This window comes from Megalops cyprinoides, chromosome 1, assembly GCF_013368585.1.
Source record: "Megalops cyprinoides isolate fMegCyp1 chromosome 1, fMegCyp1.pri, whole genome shotgun sequence".
Taxonomy (NCBI): domain Eukaryota; kingdom Metazoa; phylum Chordata; class Actinopteri; order Elopiformes; family Megalopidae; genus Megalops; species Megalops cyprinoides.
Genome location: NC_050583.1, coordinates 19,588,502 through 19,602,991, shown reverse-complemented (window position 1 = coordinate 19,602,991; position 14,490 = coordinate 19,588,502). Strand labels below are relative to the sequence as shown.

Sequence of the window (14,490 nt, the reverse complement as noted above, 5' to 3'; positions counted from 1 at the left end):
TTCATCATGTAGCTTTGATAGTCAGAGAAAACCAGCAGAGGAATCTTAAGCGTTTTGCTGGGTTCACAGGCAGTTGGCTGGAGCGCCCGTTTTGTCTTATGTTACTACACGCTCTGTGAAGTTGAGCCGTGACAGCGATACAGCATCATGCATTATCTATTAAACTGATGGCTATTGCACTAGCAATGCGTCATACACCCCATCACAGCTGCATGTCAAAAAATTTGCTGAGTGACAACACCACAGATAAAATACTGAGGTCTCGTAAACAGGAAATTGTAATGCTGCTACAATATTACTGATAACATGAGCAAGTTTCGTTAATTTTACTTGACTGATCACAAACATATTTAGTAATATGCCAGATACGTTGGTATCACAGTATTCAGCCGTTCGGAAATCCTGATGTGCTCGAGTTACTGTATAGACTACTTGTATGAAATAGTGTTAATAATTTGATTTTCAATCTTTTATTTAAAAAAAAAACACGCTCTCTTTTGGCACAAGTTTATTAAAGCGGGGAAATGACTGGATATTCATTCTCTTATTTTTGAACATGTATGCATGCAATGATGAGTTTATGTTTCCAATTAAGCCAGTGAAATGAAAAAATATATACTAACAGGTGGAAACAGAGGTAAATGCAGGGATACACAGATGAGTGACGAGTAATTTCACAGATTTCTGTTTCTGGAATCCCTCAGTCCCCTAGGCCTATGCAAACTCCAAACTCCAGATATATTTACATGTATTGAACTTCCTTCTCCTGTTGTGATGATAGTTGTAAAATGTGAGTTGCCCCCCATGCAAATGCAGCAAGCTGACTTGATGCTTGGTTACATGAGAATAGTGGATGAGATTAAAATGACACGTAGGGTGCATTGACCTCAGATGGAGATAAGATTAGACAAACTTCAAACAGAAAGGGAGGGATTGAACACTTGGGGAGGGGAGACAGTGGGTGAGCAAATGAGAGAGAGAGTGAGAGAGAGAGAAGCTGCTACGAAGCAGATGCAGAAACCCTCATAGTCACAACCTCCAACAGGAAACGGTGACTTCCGGCTGCTCCTGTGCAACCAAGCTAAGTGCGGGGCTTCGTTTTTGGCTGAGCCTTTAATACCGTTGAACAGAATCAGGACATCTCCTCGATTCTATATAGAGATCTGGTTTACACAGAGAACCATGGTGCCAGCAGAAGATGGGTTCACCAAATCAAGGGACACTCTTCCTCTTCCACAGGACCAGGCAAGTGTTTTTGTGTGTTTGTGTGCTTCTCTGCACTTGCACATACTTGAACATGTATCTGTGTCTTCTGTCTTTTCATTAGTGTCAAGTTGTGTAGAGGGCATGGCAGAAAGTTTTAGAGTTTTAAATCTCTATACACAGCAGTTAAGTGAAGGAAACTGAGAACTCTTCTGTTGCTGGTAGAAATTTTGTATTTATTATTGGTTTCTTTTGAGATGTTGACTGCGTATGGTGATGTCTCACTCCCACAACCCCAGGTTTATTTTCAGACATTATCTATTATGAAAAGACAACAAAAAGCTAATGATGTTGTGCTAATAATGGTTATGGACGTTATTCTGTTGAATGTATGACCGCAGTGCCATTCTGGTCTCACATATACCAGTGTCATGTATATTTTTTGAGTGGTTGTGTTCATGAGTCATGACGCCTCTGTTTCTGATGAGGTGGTCTGGAAATGGAGGTTTGTCATGGCATGATGCTTATTGGGAACTTCCACTGTGAGAAGCTTGTATGATTCGCAGATTGGTTGAGGGCACTTTGTTCGGGCTTTGTCTCTTACAGGCCATTTTCCACTCACACATGTCCAGATGGACTTGAAAGTAGCCGGGGTGGAGTTGAGTTTGTGATGCTCTGTCTCCTCCGGAGTCTTAAGATTATAATGAGGAAGTGATTTACAGAAGTATGATGCTGTAAACCATCGTGCCAAAATTTCAAAATTTACATGCTTCTGTTCCTCAATTAAACAGACATTTTTGAGGCCTGTGTGTGTGAGTGTTTGTGTGAGTGTGTCAAAAAAATTCTGTTTTCAGTTTTAATTGTTTCTAATTGTGCACCCACTACACCCCACACAGACTCATTCAACAGAACGAGGACAGTCACGGTTCAAACAGAGACAGGTACAGTCAGCAGAATTATCTTAAATTGTTTTCCAGCTATATCTTCTTTGTAAACATTATTTTATGAAAGAGCACTACATGGTTTCCCCCATCTGTCATCTCCTCAGCAAGCGTCTCCTGTCCATGCTCGCAAATTGGGGATGACCAGGAGGTTGAAAGACAAGAAGGTGAGTTAGTCTCATCATTAGAAAGGATGGAGTGCTTATGAAGATAACTGTTTTCTGTGCACATGGTACTGTAACACTCTCACCTCCTGTGAATGACAGGTAAATAGTGTGGTTATACAGAGACTGAGTGTTGTTAAGAACTTTTTTCAGCTCATCTGTCTGTCACACAGGGTTTCAAGGATGATGAGAGCCCAGAGGAAAGAGAGAAAAGACACAAAGAACAGGAGGTGAAAACATTGTACAGCCACTGGCTTTGACTAATATATTCAAATTAGACATGTTTCATTCCTTTTGTGGTGTTGGTCCTATTCATATTTTCTCTCTCTCTCTCTCTCTCTCTCTCTCTCTCTCTCTCTCTCTCTGTCTCTCTCTCTCTCTCTCTTGCTCTCTCTCTCAGTTAAAACCCTTGTATAAAGAATTGCTGTACACCATCATCCACAGACTAGGCAAACCAGTTATCAAGGAGGTGTTTGACAGCAGTCAGCTCTATCAGTTCATTAGGGAGGTAAGCACTAAAGCAATCCCAAATCTAACCTCATTCACTCTTCACAAATATGGTACATTTGTAATGTACAGCCTGATCACACATACATCCATTAACACATTTTCCCAAAAGGTTTGCACTCACACAGCTAAATCGAGATTCCTTGTCTTTCCAATGGTAGGCTTTCTCCCTGACAGAGGAAGAACACTTGAACTTGTTGGACAAAGTGCAGGCCATGGAGGTAAGGAGAGTTACTCAGTTAAAAATAACCATACTGAAAAACAAGCCCAATAACGCTCAATCAGAAGAGATGACAGATAAAGCCACAGATTACATTACAATACTGGCATTTTGCAGAAACTCTTATCCAGGACATCTTACATCAATTACAATTTTTTTTACAATGTTACCCGTTTATACAGCTGGATATTTACTGAGGCAACTGTGGGTTAAGTATCTTGCCCATGGGTACAGCAGCAGGGAATTGAGTCAGCAACCTTTTGGTTATGAGTCCTGCTCCTTAAACACTATGCTACACTGCTGCTCAGATCACGGTTGTCTTGTCCTTGTCCCTTGAAACCAGTTTTCTGATAAACTATTCCTCTTCCCTATTTGCAGTCTCCAGTGTACTGTCTGATGGTCACTGTGAAGGAAGCCAAGGGGATTCTGGGAAAAGACATCAGTGGTATGCTCCAGGTTGTCTGTGCACTGTAATCTACCATGACTGAAGGTAGAATCAGGCAAATTCATGAGAGGCAACGAGTAGGAAAGAATGGCAGAAGTCCATTTTAAAATTTTCTGCTCTCTTTTCACCCTTACTCCTGTGTGTCAGGCTTCAGTGACCCATACTGCCTGCTTACCATCATGCATGAGAAAAAGGATAGCACCAAGAGCATTTCACAACTGAAACCCAGGAAAGCAGTGGTGAAAGATGCGGTGCCAGCTGAAGAGATCTACCAGACTGATGTCAAGAAGCAGACTCTCAACCCCATTTGGAACCAAACTTTCATACTGTAAGAACACCCACTCACCTAATTATGACACTTATTTTGTCACCATGACATCATCTGTCAACGTGCATGTGATATTTCTCCCACTTACTGAAAAAAGGGAAATGGGACATAACTTTGTGAAAGATTGTACCTATTACACCAGCATGAAATATTATCTTATCTTGTATCATAGTATTGCTTTTTTAGGTCATTGTTCCATCGTTTATGTGATTCAGTTTTATCTGTGTGACAGTATGTTTTTGTCCTATGTTGAGTTTTTCACTCCTCCATTTGTGTTTGACTGTTTCCACCCTGTGGAGATGAGCAGTTTTTCTGCTGACATGCAGGCTACTATAAACATCTATCTTGTAGAGTTTCATGTAACATTTGTCCTTGTTTTATGTTGCTGTGTTATGTGTCATTAAAGTTTGTGTTATTAATTCAAAGGCTGTGCTAACTGTATTTGGCAACTGGTGTGTTGATTTTTGTCTGTTACAGGGAATTTGAGGAGCCTAAACATGCCAACTTCCATATGGAAATGTGGTGAGTTATTGGAGACTTAGGGATATGGCTCTCCTCTTCCTCCGTTTGGTCCTCTTACCAGCTTGTCATGGTCTTCCTTTCCCTTTCTCTCTCTCTCTCTTCTAGTGTCCACGTTCCCTTTTCCTTGCCTACCTACCTTTTTCAGTGCTCGCCTCTCCAGCCGACTTCATGTACATGGTTCCTCAGAAACTCTCCTCATCTGGTCTGACATGTGGACACTTGTGTTTTGTGGTTTGAGTTCCAGAGCACAGGGGAATTTTTATTACCTTTGTTTCTGCCAGACAATGAGAAAACAGTAGCATGCACTCAACACATTAAAAGTTCATGTTGTTGTCATCTTTGTTATTTTAATGTCTTATAGGGATAAGGATGAGGATGTGTCGCTGGGACAGAAGCTTGAGGAGATCAGAACCAACTTTCAGGGAATTAGGAGGTATGTTCATTCTCTCCTTCATTCTGTCTCATTGTCTTATTCTGTCTCTTTCTCTTTACTTCTATCTCTGTCTAAATTGTAGTAGTACATTAAAATAGTGCCCTAATCAGGGCTGTGGCAGACCATAAATTTATGGCCTCACTGAAAAGCTGAGCATAGAAAATATTGACATTTTTGGCTGCTGTCATAATGATGGTGTATTGACAATGCACTGATAATTTTTATTTTTTTAATTGTATGATTATTATTTTATTCAATGTATTTATTTATGTTTTTTGTATGGGGATACTCTATCAGGGATAGAGAAGGGGGCTACCATGTCTGGGGAGCTGGGGGGAGTTATTTTAACAATTATGGTGTTGCATATTGCAAGTTGCACTTGCTTATTGTTTATAATCATGGAAAAAAACAACTGTTCTCAAAAACCCACAGTAAAAAGGTTTGTACCCCTCCCTTATCAATTGTATTTCTGTGTGCTATAGGATGATCAAAGATGCAAAGAAGGAGAAGGGCCAGGATGATTTCCTGGGAAATGTTGTGCTCAGGCTGCAGGTACAGCTTCAGTCCCTGGTTCATGGTTGGTCCCTGGTTGTACCTTTTCCTGTCAGAGTCTCTATTAAAAGAGACATTGTAACACCAATATATCATTTTTATTGTCCAACATTAAGATGCTGAACAAGATAACATGTTTTGGGGCTGGTCACTTCCACTGTGTTTATGATGATAAGTAGTAAATGTATGTGTCTTCAGATAAATGATCCTGTAATGTTCCCAATCACCTTTGCTGCTCAAAGAAGCACAGAAATTTATTGACTTATGTGTGCATTGAGGTGATTCAGCCAAATCTGGTTTTTGTGATGCATCCAAAGTTCGTTGTATATAATACTCTTTATTGTGTGTATGGATGTGCATATGTGTGTGTGTGTGTGTGTGTGTGTGTGTGTGTGTGTGTGTGTGCGTGTGTGTGCATGTGTGTGCCTGTTTCTGCCTGTGCCCAGGACCTGCATTGTACAGAGGACTGTTGGTACACTCTAGAGCCTCGGACAGAAACCTACCCTGACAGAGGAAAATGTCATCTGCAGCTAAAGTTCATCCACAAAGAGGTCAGAAGCCTCCATCTCCAAAATTTCCCTCTATTTTCCTTCCTGTTCAATTCAGTTCCTCTCGTTGCATCTAGCACAGCTGGAGGCACCTATAGATATTCAGCAGGAAAAAGCTGCAACAGAGTGAAAATGTTTGGAGACTTTTTTTTTACTTTGTTTTTTTGTTGTGTTGGGCCTCTTGGCCAGGCCTTTTCTGACTTTGAATATGAATAGATATGGCAAAACATATCATTCACATTCTCAGGAGAAGCAAAACCTGGCATATGTTTAAATGATCAGAAACCTATCCATGAAAATTAAATTATTTTGAGACTCTTTAAGTTTTGCCATTGTGTGTGTCTGGCCTACCAGACACTCAGTCCCTGGAACCCATCTGTGTTTGTGGATATAGGTATTTGACACATACCACCCAACATACTAAAAGATATTTTCTGGCTTTTTTGTAGCATGTGAAAACATTATGCTGACTGGTTTTGTGTAACATAATTAGTAACACAGATGTTTTACATTTGTTTTGTGCTCAGTGCCTTTGTGTTCAAGCCCCAGTGCCATTGTATGTGTGAGACCGCACTGAAAACTTCCCCTTTTCAGAAGCCCCTCTCCTGCCTGTGTGTTCATGTTTTTGCCTCAAAAAACTGTTTGTACATGTAAGGAGACTCTCACAGGGCAGAGTGTTTTCTTTTTGACAGAGAGATGGGACACTTAGCGCTGGCCGAAATGCTTATGTCAACTACTGTGGGATCCTGCAGCAGTTTGTCCAGGCCCACATCTCCAAGCAGCAGGTAGGTACTATGGAGACAAACCTCATCCTCTGTCTGTATGTAGGACTGTGATAGGCAGCTCTGGGGTTTTCTCTGGGTTCTTCAGAGATTATGTGTATACTGTGTTCCTGCCATTACAGTAAAGATGTGCTGAAACAAAGGGGTTGTGCTTGGTTCTTCAGCAGGGTAATGGAACCTGGAAGGGGGAGCTTAGTGGGGAGGGACAGACTCTACTGGAGCTGTATGCTACTCAAAATGACCTTTCTCCCTTCCTGCAAGACCTGGCGTAAGTCTCATTTGCTAATGCTAACTGAAAAAAAAAGTTGTTTTCTAGGGTTGTCATAGGTTATAGTAATTAAAAATTACACAGTATTTAGTGAAATATTACTAAATATTACATAATACAAAATAAAAATGATAATAGAAGTTGAAAATGATGATACTGAAAACACAGTTACATGTATTTACCATGATAGCAGTCCCCATGATTTTGATGATGAGTTTGAAGAGTACAGAGATAGCACAAGTTAATCTTAGTATTCTTTGTGGTTGTAGGCCTGCTTACATTTGTGTTTGTGTGGGGTGTTTGCAGTCATGCGTGCCTATTTGTATGTGTGCTTGCAGGAAGTGGGTGGTTTATAGTAAACTGTACCAGAGTTTGGAGCTGGACTCCACTGTACTGTTCCAGCAGCTCACGAGTATTGAGTACCACTGGGACCAGCAGGAGCTCCCCTATCAGCAGGTAACATAGCCACTCATGTGGGAGATGCTTTGAGCCATATAGTGTATCTCTGTACGGTGTATGGGTGTAAGCTCTGTGTTGCTGTGCCCTTGTTAATGTATGTACACAGAAACAGGAACTGGGGGACTCGCTGCATGGCTTCCTACAATACGGCTTGTGTCTGGTGTCCAAATACAGAGACATCTTCCCCCCAACTCCCCGTGCTACCCCACGTCTGCACACACTGCTCAGGTAGCATATGTGTATGCCTGCTTGTGTGATCATCACAAGGGAATTCAATTTCCGTGTGCAAGTTTTTTTCAAGATGCCATGTTTTTTGTTTACCACAAAGTATAGATAATAAGAATGCATTGATGCAGAGAAGAATGTTTTTCTGTGATAGGGTTCTGGTCCAGATTTGCAAGACGAGGGCATTTCAGAAGCTGAATCCAGCCCAATTTGACCTGCATGTGGAGGTCACTGATGCTGTGGCGGTCAGTAATGTGCCCCTCTGCAGAATCAGAGATACTGAGAATCAAGCTCACGCATATAAATTTGCCATTATAACCATAATCCTGTATTGATCACAAAAAAATCCTCCACACTGTATATGGAAATAATGGTGTGATAACTTCCAAAGTGTGAGAGACTTTTGATGGAACGTGTGCATGTCTGTGTTGCAGGTGGGCACGCAGGAGTGGTTCAACATTAAAAAGGGCCTGCACCAGCCTATGAAGAAGGTAATATGAAACGGCTAAACGGAGGGGCACCACGTGTTCATTACTGCAGGCCTGTTTGTAACTTTGTATGGTGTGTCGCAGCTTCTCTTTATGCCTCCACTTCCCTCTCCCTTTTTCTCCTTTTTCTCTTCTTACTGTCTCTTAACCACCTCCCCCTTTCACCCAGGATATGCCAGATACAGTGGGTGCCCTTTCCACTCTAATACAGGAGGTGCAAGAGGACATACGGCTTAGCAAGGATGTATGGAACAAGGTGTTTGTCAGGTGAGAGCACTGCCTGACAATCACACCTCTCAACCCATCGGTACATCTTATTCATAGTGCTGGGAGGGCATTCTTCCAGCCGCATCACATTGTGTGTCTGTCTCCCATCTCTCCCTTCAGTGCTGTGCAACTGGATGTGTTCACGGTAGTCTACTATGAGTTCGACTCTCTGGTGAGTGGCACAGACACAGCAACTGTCAGACAGTGTCAATTAGTTATCATAGTGTCTATTTGTTGATTAATGCATTTGTGTTGAGAAAGTTTTGGTTTATCTTTTTTAGAGTGTGTGTGTGCGTGTGTGTGTGTGTGTGTGTGTGTGTGTGTGTGTGCGTGAGTGCATGTCTCCATGCATGTATTTGTGTATGTCTGTTTTTATGCATTGTGTGTCTTGTGTGTATGTGTGGCCATTGTTCATGTCTTCCCTTTCTTTGCTCCCTTCCATCTTTCTGTCCTTCGATCTTTTTCTTTCTGTCTTTCTCCCATCTGCCCAGGTGGCAGCGGAGGTGAGGGGCACCCTGGGCCAGTTGGAGAACCAGATGGACCAGGCACCGGCGAACAGCCTGTTCCCTCTGTACCTCAGTCTGCAGGCCATTCACAAGGAAAAGGCTTTCCTGCAAAAGAGGTTGGTCACTCTGTCCTCACCCTCGCACAGTTCCGTGGATCCACAGTTCTGTGGATATTTGTGTTGACAATTAAATTCACCCTAAAAAATACAACAGTAGTCATTCATTTTCAAATACTGCAGTTGTAGTGATGACAGTGACAATGAAATATGACCTATAACGGTAGGATTCTGTCACTGAATGATTTGACTGCCATGTCTGTCAGTGATGATTTGAATGATGTTGTGGCTGCTGATGCAGGGGGAAGATACTGGAGCTGACAGGCATCCATGAGTGTTTCCGTGAGGCTCTTCCCTACTGGCTGAACAAGGCCTATAACACCACCTTGGAGAGGGTGCAGAGGGCAGTGCAGGTGGACCAGGTCTGCCCCTGGCTGATATCACAGTCACTTGCTATCTCGTTTCATTGCTTTCTCTCACATGGTATCCTCTTCCTCTTTGACAGATTTTCAGAACTCATTGTTGCTGTTCCTTAACGCGCTTCCCCAGTCTCACTCTCATCTTTCCTCCTCTTTTCCTTTGTCTCATCCTGCCACCCGATTCCCCCTACCCCTCCCTCTCCTTCATTGACCCTTGCCCCCTGCCCTCTAATCTCCTATGTAGCTGCAGCCCCTGCTGGATGACACAGTACCCATCAAGCACAGCTCGTCTGCAGTGGACCTGGTTGCCTGCCTGCAGCCCATCTGCCAGCTGTGGGAACAGCTGAGCTGGCCTGACCCTGAGGAGGGGTTCATGCTCATGGTCAAACTCACAGAGGTAATGTAGGGATTCACATGGTTATTGTCACTGCTACTGTTATCATAAATGTATGAATAGAGAACTATTTTTGTTAACGGCCGGACCATAACTTGGTACCTTCATACATGCATTTTCAGGACATTTGTAAGATTGCAGTGACATACTGCCAATTGCTGAAGCAACGGGTGCAGACGCTGTCTGAAAATTCAGATCCTGGCACTGCTGTGAACATGGTAAGGAGGAGGGGGGTAGGACCTGGGGAGCAGTTCTACCCTTCCTACTTTGTATACAGTTCATTCTGCAGCAGTGTTAACAATGCCATCAAGATCATTGTGGGTGTATCATGCAATGTTTACTATGGGAATAGTCAGAACTCTCTTTTTCACTTTCTCTCACTCTATGGCTCTCCTTCTCTAGCTGTGTGTGGTGGTTAATGATCTGGAACACCTTCGCTCCGTGCTGACCAAACTGCCGCAGCAGCTGAAATGGGCGGGGCTGCGTGAGAGCACGCGTGATGTAATCGGAGAGGTCCAGTTCCACAACACTTTACCCTCTCAACTCCTGCACACGCAGGGCGTCCTGACCCGGGAGATCCGTTCGGCTTTGGAGACCCTGGGAAAGAAGGTGAGGCCTATGCACTAAAGTCTAAAGTCTGATAATACAGTGTAAAGATTCAAATGTTATACTTCCCTTAAGGTGTTCACATACCCAAAAGAACACTCAGAGCTCCAATATGGGTTCATCAACTGAAAATAATGCAATCCACTTACTCAAATCTAATAAGTACTGTGTGGGACTGGCTGATAAAATGGTTCAGGATTATTTGAAGTTTGTTGGTCATCTCCCAATGATTGCATGTTATGGGCAATTTCATCCGTCTTCTCCCCTCCAGCTGCGTGCAGACATTGAGAAGTATGTGCTGAACATGGCCACTCGACGGAGGTTCTCCAGCAGGTCCACTGAGGACGTAAGACAGCATCTTCCCCCCCCGCACAGCCAGAGCAACTATTACAGCCAGGCCTGCAGACCCCATGGTCATTACGTATACATCCACTACCAAGTATTACACTTGCACTAGAGGCAGAAGTGTTGAAACAACACACCGCATACCACATTTCACAGATCCTTCACATCCTGCTTTCAATGATTTCCCTTGCTGCGCAACCTTGTGTGCTCTGAGGAAGTGTACTGCACAAGAATTACACATGCATGCCCTGTTAAGATATGAAAGAAATGAAACCCTGGGAAAGTTTTATGTTTTTTTTTTTCCCACACTTGGACGGGTGTGTCAGGCGGTGGTTCCTTTAATGCGGTATCTGGAGAAAGAGCTGAAGTACATGAATGAGAACCTGGTCCAGGAGAATTTCAACAGGTACAGATGTGGCAGCGCATGCCATTGCGTCTCGGTTAGTCTGTCCAGTGGTTTTCTATTAGTCTGTACAAGGTGGACACAGTGTCTCTGTCCAGTGTCCTTCCCCCTCTCTCTTCCTATGTGTATCTGACACATTCTCTTTCCACTGCCAGTCTATTGGCTCCACTGTGGACTAACTCTGTGCAGATCCTGAATCAAGTGTCACAGCAGCAGAGCGGGGTGATGGAGTTCTACCAGAGACTGCACTACACACTGCAGGTCAGTACTCTCCCTCCCTACCTCTCTCACTTTCAATCTCTGCCTCCATCTTTCCCTCTCTCTCTGTCTCTCTGCTCTCCACAGGAGAAAAACAGCCTGAGCAATAGGTAAAAATCAGTTTTCACTCTCACTTTTTCTCTTACTGCACCTTGATTTTCACATGGAGAGACAAAACTATATGAGCAGGAGGAGCCTTAGACTGTCTGTGTGAGAACAGGACAATGTGGGTAGCACTGATGTTCTATTCTGTCTTTACTGCAGTGCTTGGAGCAGTGCTTTCATGCTGAAGGGAATGGCCTGCCACTGGAAACCCTCCACACCGATGAGTATAAGGTGAGATCAGGCTGCCACACAACCCATAGGTTCCCCACCGTAGAAGCAGCCTTTCACGAAGGAAATGAGGATTACATGATAGAGGGAAAATGGGACACGTGGACGGGAGAAGCACCACAAAGAAAACAGCTAACATTACAGAAATTCAAACCTTGATCAGTGCGGACGCCTTGTCTACACTAGATCCTCCTCTTTTATTCTTTCTTTATCAGCTATTAATTTCTGAAAATACAGTAAATTGTGTGCATCCATTGCAACCTAGTCTTTTGTCATATGTTATCTTAATTATATTGCCCATCAAAATTGTTAAAGTAGTTTTAATTGGAACTAGGTGACCGAGGGGAAATTTTCCACCTTTTTCCCTCACCAGCTTTGGCAGTTTTATGGGGGGGAGGGGGTCATCCCCTCCAGAGGAATTGGTTAATAACATTTTAAGTGATATAATATAGGTTATATAATATCTTTCTATATGGAATACAAATCTTGCAGTGCTGTCACACTTCTTTTCTTAAGTGTGCTCTATTAAATACATTTGGCCTGATTAATTGAAAACATATATGTGGATCATTGTGTCCGACGTTCCCCTCCTCTCACCTTCACAGAAGCTGAAAGCTAACTTGACCCAAAACTCCCTGAGCAGCCAGCAGCTGATTGAGAAGTTCCTGGAGAGAAAGGTGTGGGAGCAGGTAAGAGGGTGGACACAGGGTGAAGTCATGTGAGATACGAAAAAAGGGTGCTGGGGCACTGTATGTCTGATATTGCATGTGTAAGGCAGTGTAGCATAGTGGTTAAGTAGCAAGACTTGTAACTGAAAGGTTGCTGGTTCAATTCCCCACTGGGGCACTGCTACTGTACCCTTGAGCAAAGTACTTAACCCACAATTGCCTCAGTAAATATCCAGTTGCATAAATGGATAACATCGTAAAAAATCTATAACCGATGTAAGTCACTCTGCAAAATGCCTGTAATGTAATGTCATTCACAGAAGGTGCACAGTGGAGAGAAGTATGGGGCAGTCACCCTGATCAGCTCCTACAACAGGTCAGACCAGCGGCTGCACATTGAAGTCCTCAACGCTGTCAACCTTCTGCCCATGGACTCCAATGGTGAGAGGCTCAGACAGCTACACACAGCTCAATGTGCTATTGTCATTACTGACCTCAAATGTGTGCTGCAGCGGTCTCTCACAGGTGCTGTTTTCTCACAGGCTTGAGTGACCCGTTTGTCCAGCTCTCGTTGGAGCCACGGCACCTGTTCCCTGAGGTGGAACCCCGCAGCACACAGATCAAGAAATGCGACCTCAACCCACTTTTCGAGGAGTCCTTTGAATTGTACGCCCCCTGCACAAGTACACTCAGTCACACCTTCATGCTAATGAGAGATGGGGTAGCTGCAGTGAGCATTGTGGTGTTGTGGAATTGTAACACGAGCGCTTAATTCACTTGCCATTTGCTGCACCTAACTGGCTGTTTAGTGATTTCTGTTGAAAAGGTGATGTAGCCCAAAGAAGACATCATTATATTTCTGAATACCATTCCCCTCCCCTGGCAGCTTGGTGTCAGTGGAGCAGTGCCACGCCGCGGGAGCGTCCCTCGTGGTGACGGTGCTGGATTATGACACACTCCGCAGCGATGACTTTGAGGGCGAGGCCTTCCTGTCCCTGAGAGCCGTGCCGGGGGTCGGCAGCAAAGGATCTCAGGACCAACAGCAGGCCGTCTCCTCAGCTCAGATCCGGCTGCCACTCATGCATCCTAAGCCCAATGGTACACACCGTCTATAGTTTGTTTTTTTGCCTTGGACATATCAGTAGACAGTACCACTTATATACGTAACAATTACCTCATCATATGTAAAATATGGAACTGTTTGACTTCTAACACGAGGTCATGAGTGAATGTGTTGTAATACTTGCTGGTGTGCAGGTGAGTCCGTTAGTCTAAGATACTGTATGTCTGAAAAGGTTGTGTGGGTTGAATCCATGGGTTGAATCTGACAAACCAAATTCAAAGGTGCTCTAGATTTGACAGGTGCTAAGCAGACATGTTCAGGTGTGTAGTAAAGGGTCTGCCTTTTTGCAGAGGATGGCATCCTGAAGCTTCTGGAGGCCAGGAGAGACGACCGGGAGGCACAGGCCTTCGTCAAGATGCGCAGACAGAAAGAGAAGATGTCTCAAGAGGTGTGACTGAGGCAAGATGAAGGCAGGACAAACACTTCAAATCAGGGCATTGTTCGTTGCTACTGCCTCCTTTCAACACACGGGAAAAAAACACCAGCAATGCACAGTGCCTTCATTTCCGATCACCATGGAAACAGACATTGTCCTGGTACCCACGACTGTCAAGTGGTGTGCTGTGCCAGGCTTGTGTGGTTGCAGTGGTCATGTGACTCCCCACCAGTACTGCCGGCTGTAAACCACAGGGACAACGCAAGACCCATTTTTTTCCATTCTTGCTTTAGAGAAACTTTGTATTTGATTGTGAATATTTTATTTTATTTAAGTATATATTTCCAATGTTAACTACATTGCTGTTGTTGCAATCCAAAACTTTTAAGACCATGTTGCTGCACTCTGGAATGGCTTTGTAATAGAGAAAAGGGAGAGGAAGGTGGTGTTATGATACAGTAGTTCTGTGCTCTATACAGAGCATGTGAACATGGCCTTTAGGAAACTTCTCTGTCTGTTGAAGTATGGACCATATGTACTTAATAATATCTGTGAACGTGGCCTATTGGCAATACAGTGCATTTGCTTTACTTTCAGTTGAGTTTTGAATTTTCTAACATAACCACACATACTACAAACCTCTAGGGTACC

At 43.6% G+C, this 14,490-nt stretch overlaps 1 protein-coding gene across 1 annotated transcript; it reads left to right on the top strand.

The window, feature by feature from the left end:
- The first annotated feature begins 1,088 nt into the window (after positions 1–1,088).
- Positions 1,089–14,103, top strand: unc13d (unc-13 homolog D (C. elegans)). The gene is made up of 34 exons (XM_036540113.1): positions 1,089–1,245; positions 2,100–2,144; positions 2,252–2,311; positions 2,482–2,538; positions 2,709–2,816; positions 2,977–3,036; positions 3,414–3,480; positions 3,628–3,808; positions 4,286–4,330; positions 4,692–4,763; positions 5,246–5,315; positions 5,762–5,866; positions 6,556–6,648; positions 6,813–6,913; positions 7,252–7,369; positions 7,479–7,600; positions 7,752–7,842; positions 8,032–8,088; positions 8,255–8,352; positions 8,473–8,524; positions 8,844–8,974; positions 9,216–9,336; positions 9,578–9,730; positions 9,850–9,945; positions 10,130–10,336; positions 10,605–10,679; positions 11,005–11,084; positions 11,237–11,342; positions 11,604–11,675; positions 12,278–12,361; positions 12,661–12,781; positions 12,883–13,006; positions 13,227–13,438; positions 13,754–14,103. Exons 1-34 carry the CDS (start codon positions 1,183–1,185, stop codon positions 13,855–13,857), a joined length of 3,351 nt encoding a protein of 1,116 aa, XP_036396006.1. The 5' UTR covers positions 1,089–1,182; the 3' UTR covers positions 13,858–14,103.
- Positions 14,104–14,490: the final 387 nt, after the last annotated feature.

Bases quoted from the DNA above. Each gene is read 5' to 3' on its own strand.
- unc13d (XM_036540113.1), top strand. From the start codon at position 1,183: ATGGTGCCAGCAGAAGATGGGTTCACCAAATCAAGGGACACTCTTCCT. The intron at 5,867-6,555 runs GTCAGAAGCCTC...TCTTTTTGACAG, and splicing joins TAAAGTTCATCCACAAAGAG to AGAGATGGGACACTTAGCGC. The intron at 11,676-12,277 runs GTGAGATCAGGC...TCACCTTCACAG, and splicing joins TCCACACCGATGAGTATAAG to AAGCTGAAAGCTAACTTGAC.